General features: G+C 42.1%; 3 protein-coding genes across 5 annotated transcripts in view; all 3 read left to right on the top strand.

The window, feature by feature from the left end:
* Window positions 1-598: 598 nt before the first annotated feature.
* On the top strand, window positions 599-7,998 carry LOC110988310 (development-specific protein LVN1.2-like). Its single transcript, XM_022251681.2, has 6 exons — window positions 599-834; window positions 1,771-1,931; window positions 2,924-2,999; window positions 3,657-3,836; window positions 4,484-4,578; window positions 6,455-7,998. Exons 1-6 carry the CDS (start codon window positions 726-728, stop codon window positions 6,605-6,607), a joined length of 774 nt encoding a protein of 257 aa, XP_022107373.1. The 5' UTR covers window positions 599-725; the 3' UTR covers window positions 6,608-7,998.
* Window positions 7,999-10,148: 2,150 nt separating this feature from the next.
* LOC110988311 (development-specific protein LVN1.2-like) lies at window positions 10,149-15,505 on the top strand. The gene is made up of 5 exons (XM_087141758.1): window positions 10,149-10,467; window positions 12,002-12,162; window positions 13,664-13,739; window positions 14,512-14,691; window positions 15,351-15,505. Exons 1-5 carry the CDS (start codon window positions 10,359-10,361, stop codon window positions 15,449-15,451), a joined length of 627 nt encoding a protein of 208 aa, XP_086997884.1. The 5' UTR covers window positions 10,149-10,358; the 3' UTR covers window positions 15,452-15,505.
* A 937-nt stretch (window positions 15,506-16,442) lies between these two features.
* Window positions 16,443-18,997, top strand: part of LOC110988307 (3'-5' exoribonuclease HELZ2-like) — a 41,834-nt gene continuing 39,279 nt past the window's right edge. The window contains exons 1-2 of one of the 3 annotated variants that reach the window (XM_022251676.2): window positions 16,443-17,162; window positions 18,550-18,714. In XM_022251676.2, the coding sequence (XP_022107368.2) occupies window positions 17,127-17,162; window positions 18,550-18,714 (201 nt within the window). In that variant the 5' untranslated portion in view covers window positions 16,443-17,126. Of the gene's footprint in view, window positions 17,163-18,467; window positions 18,715-18,997 lie in introns of those variants that run through there. The other 2 variants (XM_022251677.2, XM_087141089.1) reach the window with 2 other exon arrangements.

Genomic DNA, 18,997 nt, shown 5'->3' with positions numbered 1-18,997 from the left:
AAACACTTAAATCTAGACTTGACAAAGTCGGACCACCACATTACCGAAACTGAAATTAGCCGCATTAAAAAATCGAAATTAATGCATTCGAAAATAACTTAGCCATGGTAATAACAGGCTTTCGTAATATTCGATTATTTCAGTTTCTATTCATAGGCCCTAAAATGTTTACCATGTCTGAATCTCATTTCATGTTTTCCATTTTTTGTGAACAACTGACTTGAAGATATTTAATCAGCTTTTTTCCCCCTCACGGCATACAATTTTTCTTTGTGAGTCGTTTTTTTATACGTATCGCTACTTTGCATAACACTTGACGAAAGTGATTGTTTAAACGTAGAGCAAGGACACCGAGGGAACGCGCATGCACGCACAGCTTAAAAAAACTTTTGGACAATCCGTCATTTCGTTGTTGCTGTTTTTGGCAGTGAAGGTCACAGATAAGCTTATCCTAACATAGCAGACATTGCTAGGAACAGTCTACTTTCAGAGCGCGTGATCGCAATATCGAAAGCGCTATTATTAATTCACTGGTCTTGTGACCATCACGCGCTGGGTAGTTTTGAAACACACAATGGACTTTGCTCTTTGCCTTCTGCGTTGGAAGCAAATTGAAGTCACACGAGTATTACATGCAGTTCATTTCCAAAGTATTCCCCATTTGGATCAGTCATTGCTTCTCACAAGCATAAGATTGAGTTGAGTTAGACTGAGAGTTCGTGAAGATGAATCGCTGTTCCGTTGTGCGTCTAGTTGCACTGCTGGCAGCTACCGTCTTGGTTGCTGACGCCGATAACTACTGCTGCACGGCACCGCAATTCGTAATCCGCGCAGGTAAAGTTTGTTCCAAAAGACCCAGTTACGTTTTTGCAGTTTGTGCCTTTTCTCCCAAGTTTAGAAACAACACTGGAAACTTATATGCTACAGCCTGCAGTTTTACCCGTGGACTTTCCTTGTATCGGCGGCAGGCGTCTTAATTTTCAATAATTAAGATTTTTCTTACGTGAACCATCCAGTCACACCGTCATATGTACATTCTTGGTCTCAGTCGTTACTAGTTGATAATAAATCTTATTACTTGTGCTGAAACATCACACCACGAGAAAGTATTCGCCTAGGCCTGTAACAGATTCAGAGGGCGCAGTTTTCAGGAAACAAAAGGCTTCTTCGATCACGTGCATTAAGTATGGAATCAATTGAAATTGGGATTCAGAGTGTAGATCGCAATAATTTTTGCCAAGCCTTCATTTCCCGCTTCTTAAGTCCCCCTCTTTCCAACTAATTGAATGGTAATATGTCTTTAAAGTTATTCAAAGTCTATCAAAATAACTTTTCATTCAGTTTTGCTTCTGTTTGTTTTTGTCCGTCTTTTTTGTCCTTTTTTTTCACCTTTTTTATTTTGTTTCGTTTGTACAATAATTTTCCGGCCCACTGGTCTCAACAAAGATCATCCTCGCACTGATCTGCTGTATGCACATTACTGCACGATCGAATTTTTAAAATTTAATTTAATTTTGTTTATTCATTCTGTGCAAAAGATTAGTAATTGTTCGTCGTCTAAGGGTTCTTTGCCCAAGGGTGCCTATAGTTTCGATAAAGCAATTTTACCCTCAGGATCGCTTGGGGCAAAATGTAACCAAAAATGGCACATTTCTTCCAAATTCAAGAGATCATCAAAGAGTTGTTTTATACATTTATTGATCTGTGTGACTATCTTTTGGAATTCAGGAATGACCATTTTGTGAGCTCTATTGCTTCCTCCGTGCTCAGATCAGCTCCAAGGTCTTCAATTGCCTTCTGGCCAGGGAATAGCCCAGCTGAACGTTCTCGACATGGCTCTTGACTTCACAAATGAAAGGGCAGGAGAGGAAATTGATTCTTACAGTATGGGAAGACTCACGAAGATCAAAGTCATCATTGATAAAAAGAAGGTGAGGTTCATCATTTCTTTCCTGAATCTAGGGCCTGTTCATTTCTTTCCCTTTATTACTGGTCAACCACAAAATGTTATACAACAATAATGAATGCGTGTGAATGCAGTGGTAATTTTACTAGGTGAAAGATGGAACATCTAATCTGCCACGGAGGGGAAATTTTATCTATTACACGCATAGGCCTATGAAACATTCATATATATGCGAATAAATCCTTAAGCTTTGTGTATAAGTCTCCACTTTCCTCTACAAGCCTGGCCCAAAATCGCTAGAAAAAGCTGTTACTTTTCAAATAAATTCGTGCTTTTCAATATGATTTGCATGTCGTGTAAATTAATCTTATCGGTTGATAGTCACGTTTCGGCAATGTGACAAGTTCTGAAATTTCTTCTTCAGTCTAAGCAGAAGCGTTCACTTTTGTGACTTTTTAGACGTAAGCCATATTGGGCGAAGAGCTGCGATGCATTTAGCCGGGCTTTGCACGTTCGTGCAGTTTTTGTTTTTTGCGCTGTGCATGCTTTGGTCCTGGTGATTCGTGTCACGTGGTCTGTAATTCACCAACCAGTTGGCCAAGAGTTGTTTAGGGTGTTTTATATGTTTTTGACTACAAAGGTAAAAATAATAACATGAGGTTACCCGTAGAATGAAGTCGTGCACGGTCATGCTTGAGGACGCCCACTGTGATAGAAGACTCGCACATATATCGCAGACGCATAATTTTGTGGCCGTGTCTGAAACGGGCTTCTAGAGCTGTGGCTAGGTCTATTGTCTGCGCGTCTTCGAGTATTTCCAGTTGAGTGAAGACCTAGACCTGACTAAAGAAAACGGATTTGGATGCAGCCTGAGACACACCAGTCAGACGACCTGGATTTTGTTCACGTGTTGCAATAAATGGTATGCAGCACTCTTGTGAATGGTTAGATCAAACTTGATTTGAAGTCACTTTTACATTACTCCACGCTTTCGAATACCCGTTTTTTGTATTTCAGAATGTCATGTACACCATCATTGGGCAAAATTGCACCAAGACTGAAGCCCGTGGGGAGTTCCTGCAGTGCATTCCAAGTGAGGAAAAAATCCGTCTCTGTTTGAGGATATTTCATATATTGGAATCAGGCTAGACATTCACGTTGTTATTTGTCATGACATTGGTGGCAAGGAAATTTGTTACATTTTGTGTATCATAATTTTTAGACATGGTATATAATTCAATCATGCCGGTACTTGTATTTTCGCTATTTTTTTTCTAATCCGAAACTACGTAGTAGACTTGTAGTAGTGCCACTGATCTACGGTGTCTAGAAGGAGACTGTAATCAGACCAATCTGTCATATTTACTTCCTCATGAAAGCAAACCACACTTCGAAATGGGCTGGAAGCCCTCTTAATTCCGAAGAGAAAAGGTTCCTTTCAGTCGATTGAAATTGACTGAGATCTCATTCTAGTCAAGTGAAAATTCACTCCGACGAGACGAATTCGACTGAAAGTCACCCACATTAAGACTGAGTAAAATAAGATTTCACTGGAACTTCAATTGGAGAGATTTTTTTTCAAACCACCTTAATCGAAAGTTAGAGCCCTTTTCACTCTAAGATAGACCTTAGCTCCCAGTTTCCCTCAGTGAGAGAGAAGGTTTGGGCCACTTCTGATTTGCAAGAAATACAATTTGTGCTCTTGATCTGTACATTTTCATATTTGCTATACTGTTGATGGCGTATGCAGAGACCGCTCACTTCGATGGTAGTTCATACCTTGGGGACAACGAACTGACCTTAGACGCCTTCTCTTTCCCCCTCGATGAGCCCAAGGTCGTCCGTGGAAATGTTACCGTGTCCGTAACCCACGGAAACTGCATCTACGCCGGTACTTGGCTGGTGGGCGAGGCTACACAAACCGAACCACGTAAGTCCTAGCCAACACTGCTGTAGCGGCGTTATCCCTTCTGTCTAGTCCTGAGTTCCCAGATCAAAAAAGATTAGTTCTGGTCACGTGTCTAAAACCGGAGGAATTTCCCGAAACTGGTTGATATGTTCTGAATTCATTACATTAATTTCTGGGTTGGCCCACCTCGTCAATATTCGGCAACTTCGGGTCGCATATAAACTGTTTCTCTTTGCAGATTTATCCATGTAAATTACAGTTTGAAGACAGTTCCTCGGTATTTTCTGGTACCGTTGGGTATGTCGATCACCACTTCTGAACAACTTGAATTATATACTGTTTTAAAATGTACATACATGTAGTAGCAGACGTGTGTGCGATGATTTTAAAAAATAGAATGGAATCCTGAACATGACGTCATGCTGTAATTTAGTGGCTGTTGGCTACCTGGTGCTGACACAGATTTACGCCACTGAAATAAATCAACTCTGAATCAAATTAATTGACCAGTTGAAGAAAAATGAATTCTTTCGCAGCAAGAAGTTTGAAGGGCTTTACATTCTGCTTTTGGTGTGTCTCTCGATGAAGTACGTCATTTCTCATTCTTTCTCGTGTTGATGTGCTCCAACAAAATCATGGAAAAATTTTACGGTTTTGTTGATCGACAGCAATCCCACTTGTCAGTTCCACGTCTTTCGTCAACTTCAAGAGAGGCATCGCTGATCCTTCGAGGTGGTTTGACGTACCGTCCTTCTGTCAACAGGTATAAAGACGTGTCTTCCCAAATCAGGGAGTGTTGAATGCCAGATAAGTAACACCGACGCAAGTCTCAAATTTTAGTCCCAAACAAACAGCCTCGATCGATCATTTTAACAATTCTCAGTAAATCTACGTGTAATACTACGTGTAATGGGATGAGTAATGTGTACAGGAAAACCAACTCGGCTCCGTCATCCAAAACAAGATCAACTAGGCCTACACCATCGTGTTTGCAACATGATAGCTAGAGTAAAATTAACACTGATACCATCCTGAGCCCAAATAAAATAAGTGTGGTTGAATACAAAAAATCAATATAAGTGGGATCAGCACTTGTCCTATTCGTCGAATCGTCCAGCACCTTTTCAGCTGTAAGTTACCCAATTTGGCAATACATGTAGGGCCTACTTTCGTTGAAACCATCACCGATTAGAAGCCCTGCTGCCGGGTATCACGCCCGAAACCACAGAATTTCAGCAACCTCAGCAACTATATCCAAACCTTTCTTTGATCTCACATCGCTTACGAGAGAAAAATTCATTGTTTCCCATTGTCGAATACTATATTACCCTTTCGTTCTGACACGATCACTACATTTCAGACATGTGGAGAATAAAGAGGTGCCCCCCCTGAAAATATGACCCTGGGGTTCCTGTTGCCACTCAAAGAAAATAAACCTGGAAAAGGGTGCCTTTGGCTTTAAGATGTAGGCCTACAACTGACCTAAAATGTGACTAGTTCCTTTGACAACAGCGTACCTGATAGAAGAACGATCTGCACATTCATTAGCTGGAAAACTTCACCCATAGATTCTGTACCTTGATTGATCGAAAACCAGTCGCTAAGAACTAGCAACCAAAGTACTTTACCTGTAGCAATCAAAGAACTGTACGCATGACCAGCGGCACTGTCTGCAAATGTGCGCGTTGCACGTCACGCGCATGCCTAAGCGCTGTCTATACAGAGCCGGGTTCAAAAAATTCGTGAAGAGGTAGCTTGGAACAGTGTGCTCGTAAATTTTTAACAAGTTTCTTATTCAAACTGACGTAGGCTATTTTTCTATGTAGTTGGAATAAATTCATCAGTTATCACTTAAATCAAGCAAAATTTGTGAAAGAGGTGTTATAAACCAAATAATGACCATTTCATGTTGTGTCATGCGCGTACGTTTCATTTTCCCTCGGCTTTGCCTCGAGAAAATAAAATTATCCATGCATTAATCGCCTTGAGAAGCTAACCACTCGAAGCAGTCAATATTTGTATACTTAATAATGTATTCATTCGTCAAAATATCGATTCATTAAGGCCTCGCCTAGTTATTCGATCCATCAGAGCTGTGATTTGTGTCCGACATACATGCACTAGTCTTGTTTCCAAGACCGTAGTTTATTCCGTCACACGAATGATTACACGTATATTGTGATAATATCACCACATGAATCGGAATCACAGGAAGATAACGATGTGGTGATAGCGCCCTGTTGTTGTGCGTATGTGTGATAGTTTTGTGTCTCGGAATAAACTACTGAAAGGTCTTGGAACCAAGACTAGACATGGATGCTCGGAACGCCTACGGCTGCACCATGTAGCGTAGATTTGGACAGAAGCACGTGTTCATTGCCCACATGTACTGTTCGCGGGCTAACTGAATCGGTCTATCAGCCTCGAGCAGGACCGAAGGAGAGCGCAATTTCCCGAAGAAATGGGGGCTCCTTATGTGGGAACTGCACCTCACTGGTTCACGAACAACTATGAAATGTATGCCTTGCGGTCGCATCGCAACCAATAAAATGAGCACTCGCCACTTGGCTTTTTCCAACCGATGGGGGGGTGCTTCTGCCCAAGGCGAATTGACATAACGATATTTTTCTTTGGCACAGGAAAAGTCTACCAGAGCTAGACGCTCCGTGCGCCCCGTCTCTGATGATCACAAGGACGTCATGAAGCTGGTGTCAATCTTCAACACCATGATGCTGCCGGATGTAGGGCATGCCAAGGTGCTGAAGCCCCAAAAGCCTTCAAGCAAGCAATGAAGAACCGGCGAGAAAAGAACGAAAGCCTTAATCGCAATTATAGCAGAATAATCCATAGAAAATCCTAGGAAATTCTTCCTATGAGAGGAAATAGACCGTATTGATTGCAAAAATCATAAGATTAACATTAACTTCTTGCTCTAGGGTCAACACAGTGGCACCTGTACTCAGATCTTAAAAAAAAGCCTTGCAGCCTAACATATGCCGTGATCGTAAGCATTCTCTAGTGGAGGAAAGATGTTTGCATTCAAGCGCGCACCCGGGATTGTAAAGAGATTTGTTTTTAACCATTCAGGCCTTCGTTTCCAACAGAATGCCTTGAAAACAACATTAAACAACTGAATTCTAAAGTTCCAACTGGTATGTACATGTAGATGTTTTCACCCTAGTGAGGACACTGATATACAAAAAGAGAGTGCATACGAAACCTTCGTGTAAATTGACTAAATGCAATTAGAGAACAACGCTGAAGCCTGGAGAATAAGAAAATTAGGACCCTCAAGCACGTCCGTCAGATGCTGATAGCAAGTCAGTTGTTTTATTGAAGCTTGCGCTAGAAAAAATTCTAAAAGTGGCGAGAAATACAGCTCCACCAAATCTCATTTTCAATATAGTGTTTGTAAGAATGCAACTTCAAAACGTCACTCAAAATGAGTTTCTCATTCCATCTCGGCTGCTGATCTTCACAGTTTATTTACATCTGGCAAAGGAAATCCAATATCTAAAGCTTGTTTCAGAGCCACAAAGGAAAACACGTACTCGATTTTCAGTTACCTCTGACTTGATGTAAATTCAGACCTCACTTTAAGTTTTGTTTTCACAAGGGTACAGGCTATAGGCTTACAAGTGCCACTTAATTGTCAGACTTTAAAAAAGGATTTAAATTGTTTCAAATTTGCGGTTCCTTTAATGCTGTAGGTAAGTGGTAACGTGATTAGATAACTCAGGTCAGAATAGAGGTAACCAGTACAGGTCACTTAAAACGATACTCCGGTAGTCCCTGCAATTTATTCGATTCTTTGGTTACTTTCGCCGCGCCATAAGGGCTTCTCAGGTAGTAAGTACAAAGGTTTGGGTATAGCTACTCAGGTAGTTCTGGTCGCCTCATTGACATGTTAAGTCGTAAGCACTATCGAGCGGACATCTTAATTTACGGGAATAAACAAAACCTTCTGAGTATGGATTCCTTAATTTCCAAACTATACAGGAAAAAACAAGGTACATCAACAATCAGTGTATGTAACCAGCCTTACTTATAACTTGTAAAACTCAAAGTTTTATTTATAATATAAATATATAGAATTCTGTAACTCTGACATGTTCAAATTTCACACAAATGGAACATTTTACACTGTTATTCAGTTGAAATAAAGCAGAAATAAGGTAGTTAACCTGTGAGCTTCTTCAAGTCTGGATGTTTTTTCTTGGTTGAGTTCTGCTCCCTTTCAAGCCTGAATTGATGGTAACCGTTACGTAGTTTCTTAGCTCCGGATGGCTTAGGTAGAGCAAGGTGGCTGTCAAGCTATCCTTTGTGTCCAACTCAATTAACAAAACTGGCCTTCGGTTTTGTCTAAATTTCAGACATCGGGAGCTTATCAAACTTAAATCTCACTCGCCGGAACCATGCGGATTTCTCCCCGCAATATAATTGTTCTCTGGTATTATTTTTACCCTTACCATCCCACAGAAAGGAAACAAAAGAAACAGACTCATTAATAGAATTTATTAATAGAAACATATGGGATCAGCAGTGCACTACGGGAATTATTATCTGGGGTGCCAAGTTCTTTCCGAGGAAGGGAAAGAAGGCCTACCTGTGAACAGGCTCCTAACTCCAACCATACTTTATACAATATAGTTCCCAATTCTCGAAAGGACCTGTAATTAAGTGAATAAAAGGCCCGGTGTGATTCCAAATAAAGGGAGTACACCATACAGGAGAAAAGATAGTGAAGAACCAAATGTACGAAAGACTGTTTTACTTTGAGGAGTAGGGGCATTCCATTAAAATCGAAGGGGTTGAAACAACCATAAACAAATGAAAAGGATTTTGTCTGATAGTCTTTCTCAAAACTAGCTGACCAAAACATAAGAACAAATCGTCAAAATTTTTGCTAGTTGTATTAATGCAAGAAGCTCAAAACAAAGTTTGAAACAAAACACGACGAGAGTGAGTGAATAATATCTAAAATCTGATCGCATTTATCTGAAGTGCTGTTATATTTGACGGGTCTTGTAATTATCACGTGCCCAGGTGTATTCGTACACGCACGAACTTTGCCCTTGGCCTGATTTTCTTTAACGTACCACATATTCGCCATAGGTGTAAATAAAACCGTCTGGTTGGGCCAAGTTTACATTAAGTCATACATGATTCATGAGAGAGTTTTGACCCAGAAGCTAGCCGCCAGCTGTACTTGCGTTTTACGCCCTCAGCTCATCGTACATGATGACAGTGTACTCAACACATCACACTATTTCACGGTGTTCAAGTTGAAAGCAAGTTGCAAGTTTATGCTTGAACTTTGAAGTACAGTACATGTACATGTATATTAAATTCTGTCTGCGTGACTATTGTACGCGTACATGACAGCCGACTGGGAAATCTAGCTCAGTGCCATAAATGATTTCAATCATACAAAGAAGTTCAAACCATAGCTGCCAACAACAGCCCTGGGCTTACATGTACATGGCAATGTAAATGTACATGTACGTTGCATAAAGAAATGAACACATGATTCCCCCATGGAGTAAGGAACACAACAAGGGACTACACTGAGCAGGGCTCAGTTCTCTTTCCACAGAATTCTTTATTTCAAGTGGGCTACGTGTGCTTAAAAATTGTTGGCCTTCGTAGCTAATGTTAAAGTGGTCAACCCACGTTTAAGATGAAGCTAAATTTAACCGTTATGTTGCAATCGTAGGAATCTCATTGGAGTAACATGAGGGGGTATGAGTGTGATCATTCAAGCAACTTGAAAACTTTATTCAAAACACAGCTCAAAATTCCACAACTACGACGACAATCAGGGGCGGATCCAGGATTTTCCCAAAGGGGGTGGGGTGTGAACGGAAACAGCAATGATAGAAGGCCCGCGTGAGCGAGTAGCGCGAAGCGCAGCCCTTACGGCATCCGATCAGTGTCATTTTTGGATTCTAGGCCGCTCTGGGGTGCAATTTCAGGCAGTTTGACTCCTCTTTTTTCTTCTCCATCCCTCTTCTTCTGTTTGAAATTAATTGATTCATTTATTCATTCACTTTTGGGTTAAAAGGTTAGCGTGTGCCCCTACGCCCCCTAGATCCGCCCCTGACAATGGGTCTAAATGCCAGCTTGGGCACCGAGGACTTCATCGCAGCGGCTACATGCACGACGTTCACGAACTAAAAAAGCCGACTAACTTCAAGTACTCGCTGATATTGTACGCGGTTGTACATGTACACATGTGCATGTACATGTACAGTACATGTACATGTACACAGCAAGCGAAATTGAGGTGCCGATTTTATTATATCTTTTGACCTCTGAACCTCATGCATGACCATTTGTGCGCAACACAATGGAACCAAAGTTAATATGTGGTACGGGAAAAAATCGCTTCGGGGTTGGAAGTATACGATCTTTGGAAGCAAATCGAAGTCGCACTCTCACGTCACAGGCACGCAGTCATTAGTTTAGAATAAGCCCATTTGGGTCGGCAATTGCTTCTAACAAGCATAAGATTGACTTCAGTTAGACTGAGAGTTCGTGAAGATGAATCCCTGTTCCGTTGTGCGTCTAGTTGCACTGCTGGCAGCTACCGTCTTGGTTGCTGACGCCGATAACTACTGCTGCACGGCACCGCAATTCGTAATCCGCGCAGGTAAAATTTGTTCCAAAAGACCCAGTTAGGTTTTTGCAGTTTGTGCCTTTTCTCCCAAGTTCAGAAACAACACTGGAAACTGAGGCCGCGTGCGATTTATGTGGCTGTGGCTTGAACTTATACACGACGCTGTGGGAACTGTCTGTGGCCACAATCGTAGAGTCGTGTGTAATTTCGGGCCGCGGCTTTTCATGCCGCAGTTCCACCCTTGACTTTTGTTGTAACAGTTTCAGACCACTACGTGTATACGCGTGATGAATACGCATGTGCATGTACGTGTACATGTACTTTGTGTGTACCTTATGCGCATATTTTTCAGGGGGGGAAAATGAGATCATTTTTCTTTCGTTGGCCCCCCATTTGCACTGTTATGTAAAGTCGTTCCTGCTTAATAATAAATCTTGTTAATACCTGTGCTGCAACATCACGCAAATTTCAGGAAAGCGAAAGGCTTCGTCGGTGCATTCAATAAGGAATCCATTAAGGTTAGGAGTCAAGGTGCAGGTCTAAATAATTTTGGCCAAGTTTTCATTCCCTACCCCATAGGCCTACTAAGTCCCCTCTTTCCGAGTAATTGAGTAATGATCTAGCATCATTCTGCACCCCGCTGGTCTCCACAAATTATCATGCTGATCTGCTGTGTACATATTACTGCATGATCGATGTTTTTCAGTCGAAGTGAGTAGTAAAGATCAGTGGGAAATTTTGTGGAAATAATTGTGCATGCCGCCACGGTCCGAGGGTTCTTTGCCGAAAGGAGCCTAAGTTTGGATTGGGAAGAATTGCTTAGGGGGCAAATGATGTCACTGACAAAAATAGCACACACCCCCCAAAAAAGATCACGAAAGAGTTGTTTTGGATTGATTGATGTGTTTGTTTGCCACTGGATTTCAGCAATGACCATTTTGCAGTGGCGTAAATTATGCCGGACCTTGAGGGATGAGGGAATTGAGGGGACTTGCTCACTGCAAAAACCGGATGTTACATTAAACCTGCGTTTTATCAGAGGACCACACCAACATCTTTCAGTGGTGTTTTTCTGGTGCTATCTCAACACTTTTTGTGTCACTTTAACACCTTCCAATGCATTTTGACACTTTTAGGTGTGTAAAGTAACACCAGTAGTGTTAAAGTAACACCTTATAGTGCTGTCATCTGATTTCACTAAAAGTGTTGTTTTTAACACCACAGCTTTTGAAGTGTTCGGCCATGGAAATTTGAGGGAGGGGTGGCTGACACCATGTTACACTATAGGGACGGTGTTCATGATACAGATGTACTGGTTTCACATTCCTACAGAAACTTACTCCAGAAAGGTCAATTCATGGCTTTCGACTGCTCTCCCCCGTTTGAGTGCAATTGAATGCAGTTTGGTTGTTGGGAAGTCTGTAAGGTTCTACACAATCTGCCTTATTTTTTTTCTCAGAACAAAAATGGGGGATTGATTCAATAGCCCCTCCCAGTTTAAAAAGTGGAGGATATACCGTGAACCCTGCGATTCATGTCCGCACCATTTTGTGCGTTTTATACTCAGATCTGCTCCAAGGTATAAAGTTGCCCTCCGGCCAGGGACTAGCCCAGCTTAACCTTGTTGACATAGCCTTTGACTTCACGAATGAAAGGCTAGGGGAAGAAATCGATTCATACAGTTTGGGAAGACTCACAAAGATAAAAGTCATCATAGATAAAAAGAAGGTAAGGTTGATGATTTCCATACGGGCGATTCAAAAAAGTGCGCCTCCAAGAGTTTTTCGACAGGTTACTGTCACTCGCGTATTGGTCGAGTTCGGGCGGCCTGTTCTTGAACGAGTTTCGTGTTCTCGCGCTCGAACAGCGGGAACATGACCCAAAAACACTGTTCTCGGAACAGGTTCACACACCACCTCCTCGTCAGGGTTTTACACGAACACACGGAAAAACTCGTGAGATTTGATTTTTAAAAAGCTGCAAAACCTATCGAGATGGCTTAAAAAGCTGGAAACAAGGGAAACTTTCTAAAATTAACAATAATTTTCCATGACAGAAATTATTTTTAATTGAAAAGAAGTTAGCCCAATTATCCAAAAATTAACTTTCAAAGAATGCACAGGGACAACGATATGTTGCTTGCAGCTACAAATAACTAGTACCGATAACCGGTTGTACGTTCCCGACGTTTGAGCGACGTTCGAGCCGAACAACAAATCGAGCTGTTTGTGAAAACACGAGAACAACCCGCCCGAACTCAGCCATTAAATGTGATTGGCCAACGCGTAGCAAACTCTTGGAGGCGCACTATTGTGAATCGCCCATATTTATTAATTCTTTCCTATCGATTACCAGTCAACCACCAATGTTACAACAATAGTGGATGCTAATGAGTGCAGTGGTAATTTTACTACATGTAAATGACAAAACGGAACATCTAATCCATCACAAAGTGGAAATATTCCACCTGTTAAATAAATATGGAACACTTGCATATAGATACGCAAATGAATCCTTTGTGTACAAGTCCCCATTTTCCTCTGTGAGTCTGACATTAAATCGCCAGACAAAGTTGTTACTTTCAAATAAATTCATGCTTTTCAGTAGATGATATTGGATATTGGAATGTCGTGTAAATTTGCTCTTATCGTTTGATAGAATTAATTCTTAGTCACACATCAACATCGTGACAAGTTTTGAAATTTCTTCCTCAGTAAAAAAGGAGAAACGCTCACTTTTGTGATGACCTTTTAGGCGTCAGCCATATTGGCCAAAGAGCTGCGTTCACAGCATTTAACCGGGCTTTGCGCTTTGTGCAGTTGTGCTTGACCGACAAGAGCTCCTACATGGCCCTGTTTTGCAGTGCCCCAGCCACGCCCGATTCTTGTCACGTTGTCTGCATTTCATCGAGCAGTGGGCAAAGAGTTGTTTAGCGTGTTACATGGTGTCATTTTTTACGAAAACGCCACGAATAATTTCTTGAGGTTGCCTGTGGAAGATTCGATCCCAAAGACAATCATGCATGGTTCTATGATACTAAGCACTGGAGGCCCGTTGTGATGGAACTGTATATGGCGCAAACGTTAAGAATTCACTAGTCAGATGACCTGGATTGTTTTTCAAGTGTTGAAGGGAACACTTCTGCAAATGAAAAGTTCAAACCGTAGAAGTTAGAATCACATGACTTCACGCTTTATAATTTACATTTTGTACGTATTTTGTATTTCAGAATGTCATGTACACCATCATTGGGCAAAATTGCACCAAGACTGAAGCCCGTGGGGAGTTTATGCAATGCATTCCAAGTGAGGAAAAAATCCGCCTTTGTTTCAGGATTTTCAATAAATTTGAATAAAGCTAGACTTCTGCTTCATTATTTGTCAGGACTTTTGTTATTAGGAAATCTGTTACATTTGAAGCGTAACGTACGAAGAATAGTCGTATTTATAATATCACTCATGTATGTCTGGTCCGTTGGTTTGGTTAGTCTTTTTCTAAGCCGGGACTGTACCCAGTAGACTTTTAGTCGTCTTTTTATACACAGATCCACGGTGTCTGAAATGAGACTATAGTGAAAGCAAACCATACTTCAAAATAAGCTGGAAGCGCTCTTAATTCGGAAGAGAAAAGAATTTTGTCAATTAAAATCCCGTTCTAGTCCCGTGGAAATTCATTCCCTCCCGACTCCAACTTTAACTCGGACCAGAAGAATTCGATTCACACGAGTTTCATTTGGAAGAGGGACTTTTTCGAACCACCTCGATCGAAATGTACAGTCATTTTCACAAGACGTCAGGTCTGTAGTTTCCTCCTTTGGAATGAGCTAGTTCGGTATGTCAAACAGCAAGGTCATTCGGGAACAAAGCTCGCGCATGAGTCTGCGCTGATAGGGCAGACCTCGCACGTGTGTCCAATGACCTCGGACAGGCTTCAGTTGGGCATGTGCTGTTAGAATACCGGACATGCTCATTAAGGAGACGTTTTGGCCACTCCACCATGACCTTTCATCTCCAAACAAATATAATTTACAAATGATCTGTACATATTCATGGTTTCTGCCATTGCTGGCGTATGCAGAGACCGCTCACTTCGATGGTAGTTCATATCTTGGGGACAACGAACTGACCCTAGACACCTTCTCTTTCCCCGTCGATGAGCCCAAGGTCGTCAGTGGAAATGTTAGCATGTCCGTCACTCACGGAAACTGCATCTTCGCTGGTACCTTGCTGGTGGGTGAGGCTACACAAACCGAACCACGTAAGTCCTAGCCAACACTGCTGTAGCGGCGTTATCCCTTCTGTCTAGTCCTGAGTTCCTAGACCAAAAGATACTTACTTTTTTAAAACATATAGTTCCGGCAGCCACCATGGTCACATGATTAAAAGGGGGTCGAATTTCCCGAAAGTGGTCGAAGTTTGCTGAATCTATTAATCTTCGGGTCGAACTACCTCATCAATATTCGCATAGTTGGGCCACGGATAAACTGCTTCCCTTTGCAGAGGTCCTCACGTCCATTAAAGCTTTAAAACAATTCCTCATTATTTGCTGCTGTTGTTGGCCATGTCGACAACCACTTCGATAACAACTTACTTACGCTGTCTTTTTTAATATTCAGAATGTGCGCTGCGTTCGTATGCACGCTGATCTCAATAACGAAGGGATTCCTACATATGACGTCATGCTTTATTCGAGAAGACGATAGCTAAAACGCTGACACAAATTTACGCCACTGAAATGAATCAACACTACATCAAATTAATTGAAGAAAAATGAGTTCTTTCACAGAGACGTTCGAAGAGCTTTACATTCTCCTGTTGGCGTGTCCCTCGATGAAGTACATCATTTCTCATTCTTTCTCGTATTGTTGCGCTCCAACAAAATTATGGAAAAATTGTTACGGTTTTGTTGATCGACAGCAATACCGCTCGTCAGTTCCACTTCTTTTGTCAACTTCAAGAGAGGCATCGCCGATCCTTCGAGGTGGTTTGACGTACCGTCCTTCTGTCAACAGGTATAAAGACGTTTTTTAGTCCATAACAAACTCAGCCTCGATCGATCATTTCAACAATTCTCAGTAAATCTACGCGTAATACTGCATGGGGCGAGTAAACCAATTCGGCTCTATCATTCAAACCAGATCAACTACACTATAGTGTTTGCAACATGATTCGCTAGGGTAAAATTAATATTGATGCCTCATCCCATGGAATTCCATATCTGCCGTCGCCCGTCGTCCGTCGCATTTTGCTTTTTGTTGTGTCCCAATTCTGCCATTTACCAGTTCCAAACATGCCATTTTCCGTCGTGCGTCGCCCGTCGTGCGTCGCCCGTCGTCCGTCGTGCGTCGCCCGTCGTCCGTCGTGCGTCGCCCGTCGTGCGTCGCCCATCAAATGGGTTGCATAGGACATGCAAAAGCCGTTGTTTAACAAATGACAATGTGATGATTCCATTCACTTCTAAAGATCTTTTCCGAATAAGGCAAGTACAAATCCCACCTGCAAAGCATATACTAGTCACATAATTAATTCCAATAATGCTAGACTACCCCTGCCCCTTGACAAGAAATTATCGCCCCTCTGAGAATTCAACCAAGTGTTTTTGAGGAAAAACATTTTCAGCAAAAATTGTTCCGGCCAACTTAAATTGCTCCCCCTTTTTAGTGGTATTGCAAACATTTAAGTCGTTGGGAAATCCTGTATATTTTTCACAATCCGCTTTAATTGTTTTGTTCATCACAAAAAGTGGGGGGGGGGGTGATTCAATAGCCCATCCCACACCTCAATAATGGGAGACATATACCCCCACCCCCGGATTTACGCCCCTTGTCGAATTCTCGTTACTCGGAGAATTTTTGGTCACTTGATTTCATTGACGGTCAGCGTTTAATTTACACAGATGTGCGTGGAAACGCGCGCGCCTTCGATGTTTCTCAATATTCTGGCGTACATGAAATTACCGAATGAAATGGACAGGTTCGAAAAGTATGCGCCTCCACGGACATGGTGCTCTTCCTGAAATGCCTTTGCCCATCGCCACGGTCTTGTTACGTCTTTTAAAAATTCATTGACCTTCAGGTCCTGGTTTTACGCTTCCTACAAGTAAACATTGTTCTATGATTTAACTTACATCACAACAACTCACATTACGTCGCATATGGGGATTCTACCACGATTGCAAAATCCTTTCATAGCGGGGAATCCCCCTTAGAGTCTTATTATAATGGGGATTTACCCTCCGTGCACTTGCGCAACCCAGCTTAATTTCTAAAATTTGACGAACCTATATACGTTAGAAAGCAGGTAAAAAGACTGTCCATTTTTCACCACGGATATGCTACAGTCCCATTTTTCTCGTTTTTCCTCAGAATGAACGAATTTCTCACCACTTTACTAAAATGTTCTTTCATGCATAATTATGATAGGCAAAATGACGTAGCGAGCATCGGGTATTTTTGTTATTGCGACATCAGTCAAACTTGGGAATTCCCCTCGCTCGCAATGCATATTGGTTACGTTACGGGGAATTCCAGCACTAGCGGTGGTTTTGCGCACTATAACATTAATGTATGGCATAATGTCGAAGGCAGTAGGTGTGATCTGGTGATTAAAAGTTTTGCTAGCAGCGCGTCGAGGCATTTAAATTTTCACGTCGGGCCATTTAAATCAAAACTGGGTATTTTTTAAAGATCTTGAATGAAGTCTCCCGTCGATGGTCGATTAGCACATCAGGTAAGTGGAGGATGTAGGTGAACTATATCATGTACCGATATTTTGTTTTGCACCATCGACGCACAACTTGACTCTTGTCATCACGAATGAAACTGTGTACCCTCCACTGTTGTTTCTGAATCCAGTTGCTTTGAAATTGAATGAGATAAAAGTCGAGTCACTTTAAGAGTTACATTGCACAGGTACCTACTGTACATTGGATATCCAAAAAAAGGTATTTCCAATTTCCAGTTGAAGGTGTCACTAACTCCACAAATGGCCGGCTTTTTCAAGGCGCTGTATATCGGAAAATGTACGGTTTGGGAAAACTATTTTTCGTATGAAAGTCCATTGGTGATCGATGGAAGACAGGATTATTGGTGAAAGGTAGTATGATCAAGAAGATTTTCGTCAGGAATTACTGGAGGGATATCTTCTAACCTTGTCCTTTTATGCACCCACACCTTGAAAATGTCCACCTCCCCTTTTGATACAAATCTGGCAGCAATGGAGCATGTCCCTAACTCTGCTTGTCTAACAATAACCAGTTGCTTGTATAAAGCATCCACCCGTGTTGAAAATTGGTCCTGCAAATCATCCAGATCATGGGAAGGCATTGCCAATACCTTGATGTCCTCACCCGTAAATAAACATCTTCAATTCGGTGTGTGATTGGGTGATCTCGATGGCCATTCTACTGCATGGTGATGACTTGTTCTCCAAAGAGTTCTACTGCACAGTGATAAGGCGATGTGCTGGGGCACCATCTTAGACCCATCAGATCTGTCTGAACCCCCAAGAACCTGTTACTCAAAAATCAAAAGTCACAAATGTCTAGGGCTACCCCCGTACAAATTTTGTCTTGATCATGTTTGACATCAGTTATGACCATCGGTTGAAGCCGGGGCAAAGTCAGCCTCACCAACCACGGAGTGAGTCCCAGTGAAAACTCAGAAAAGGGCCCGGTTTCATACAAAGAGCCTGCTTTTCACGACATAACACTGGACAGCCAATCTTTGCACTGGCTAGGGGAATGATTTTTAAAGTGGGGGGCCCAGTTGTGAGAACATCAGACATCAGCCATTAAAGACTGATCCATCAAGCCTCACCCCATTGTAAGACTTGCAAAAAGTGGGACCATGGCCCCTGTCAAAAAGTGGGACACCACTGGCCTCCTAGCCTCCCCCCACACACAAGTGCCGCTTCCATGTGCAGACCTTTGCAAGGTGGAATTACTTGTGACACCGATTGTTTCAGTGTCCCTCCCCCAAGTGGAGCTTTGTCCATGTAACTTTGTTTTGTTTCGTTCTTTTTGTCGTTATGTAGAAAATACGTTTTGTGCTTTGCATGCCCCTCCCCCTTCCAACTCCTGTACAAATACACCGCGTACAATTGCCCAATTTCAAAGATGTCAGGGGAGATGGGGAATCGTCAGATTACAGACAAGGAACCAGACTTGACCTTGACCACTGAGGACTTGCAGTCGGCACAGACAGAAAGTGGAGAATCTAACAATGATCAGTCTTCCAGGGAGGCGAGCTCACCAGATGAGAGGGATCCTTCGTTGACACAGGTTAGTGTAGTTCCGTTGGTAAGCTTGGGCACTTGCTGCTCGATTCGACGCAAATGTCACGAGTTGAAATCTCTCAAAAAATGCAAAATCTTTCGAGCTTGCAACCTATTATTTGGATGTGAAATCCCTCACATAGCCACTTTAGTGGTGTGAATTGAAAAATTTGATATTGTGCCTGATAAAAAGTGGTAGGGTTAACAGGAAATACGCACAGGCAAGTCCTGATCGAGACCCCCCCCCATCCATGCTTGAGCACAAACACCATTGCACCTGGGCGGTTGGA

Source organism: Acanthaster planci, linkage group LG09 (assembly GCF_054643075.1).
Source record: "Acanthaster planci isolate LZ-2023a linkage group LG09, COTS_SCS, whole genome shotgun sequence".
NCBI lineage: Eukaryota > Metazoa > Echinodermata > Asteroidea > Valvatida > Acanthasteridae > Acanthaster > Acanthaster planci.
The sequence above is the reverse complement of the archived record's forward strand: the minus strand, read 5'-3'. Positions and strand labels throughout refer to the sequence as shown.

Coding starts and splice junctions, on each gene's coding strand:
- LOC110988311 (XM_087141758.1), top strand. CDS start 10,359: ATGAATCCCTGTTCCGTTGTGCGTCTAGTTGCACTGCTGGCAGCTACC. Junction 10,468..12,001: donor GCAATTCGTAATCCGCGCAG/GTAAAATTTGTT, acceptor TTTTATACTCAG/ATCTGCTCCAAGGTATAAAG. Junction 12,163..13,663: donor TCATCATAGATAAAAAGAAG/GTAAGGTTGATG, acceptor TTTGTATTTCAG/AATGTCATGTACACCATCAT.
- LOC110988310 (XM_022251681.2), top strand. CDS start 726: ATGAATCGCTGTTCCGTTGTGCGTCTAGTTGCACTGCTGGCAGCTACC. Junction 1,932..2,923: donor TCATCATTGATAAAAAGAAG/GTGAGGTTCATC, acceptor TTTGTATTTCAG/AATGTCATGTACACCATCAT. Junction 4,579..6,454: donor TACCGTCCTTCTGTCAACAG/GTATAAAGACGT, acceptor TCTTTGGCACAG/GAAAAGTCTACCAGAGCTAG.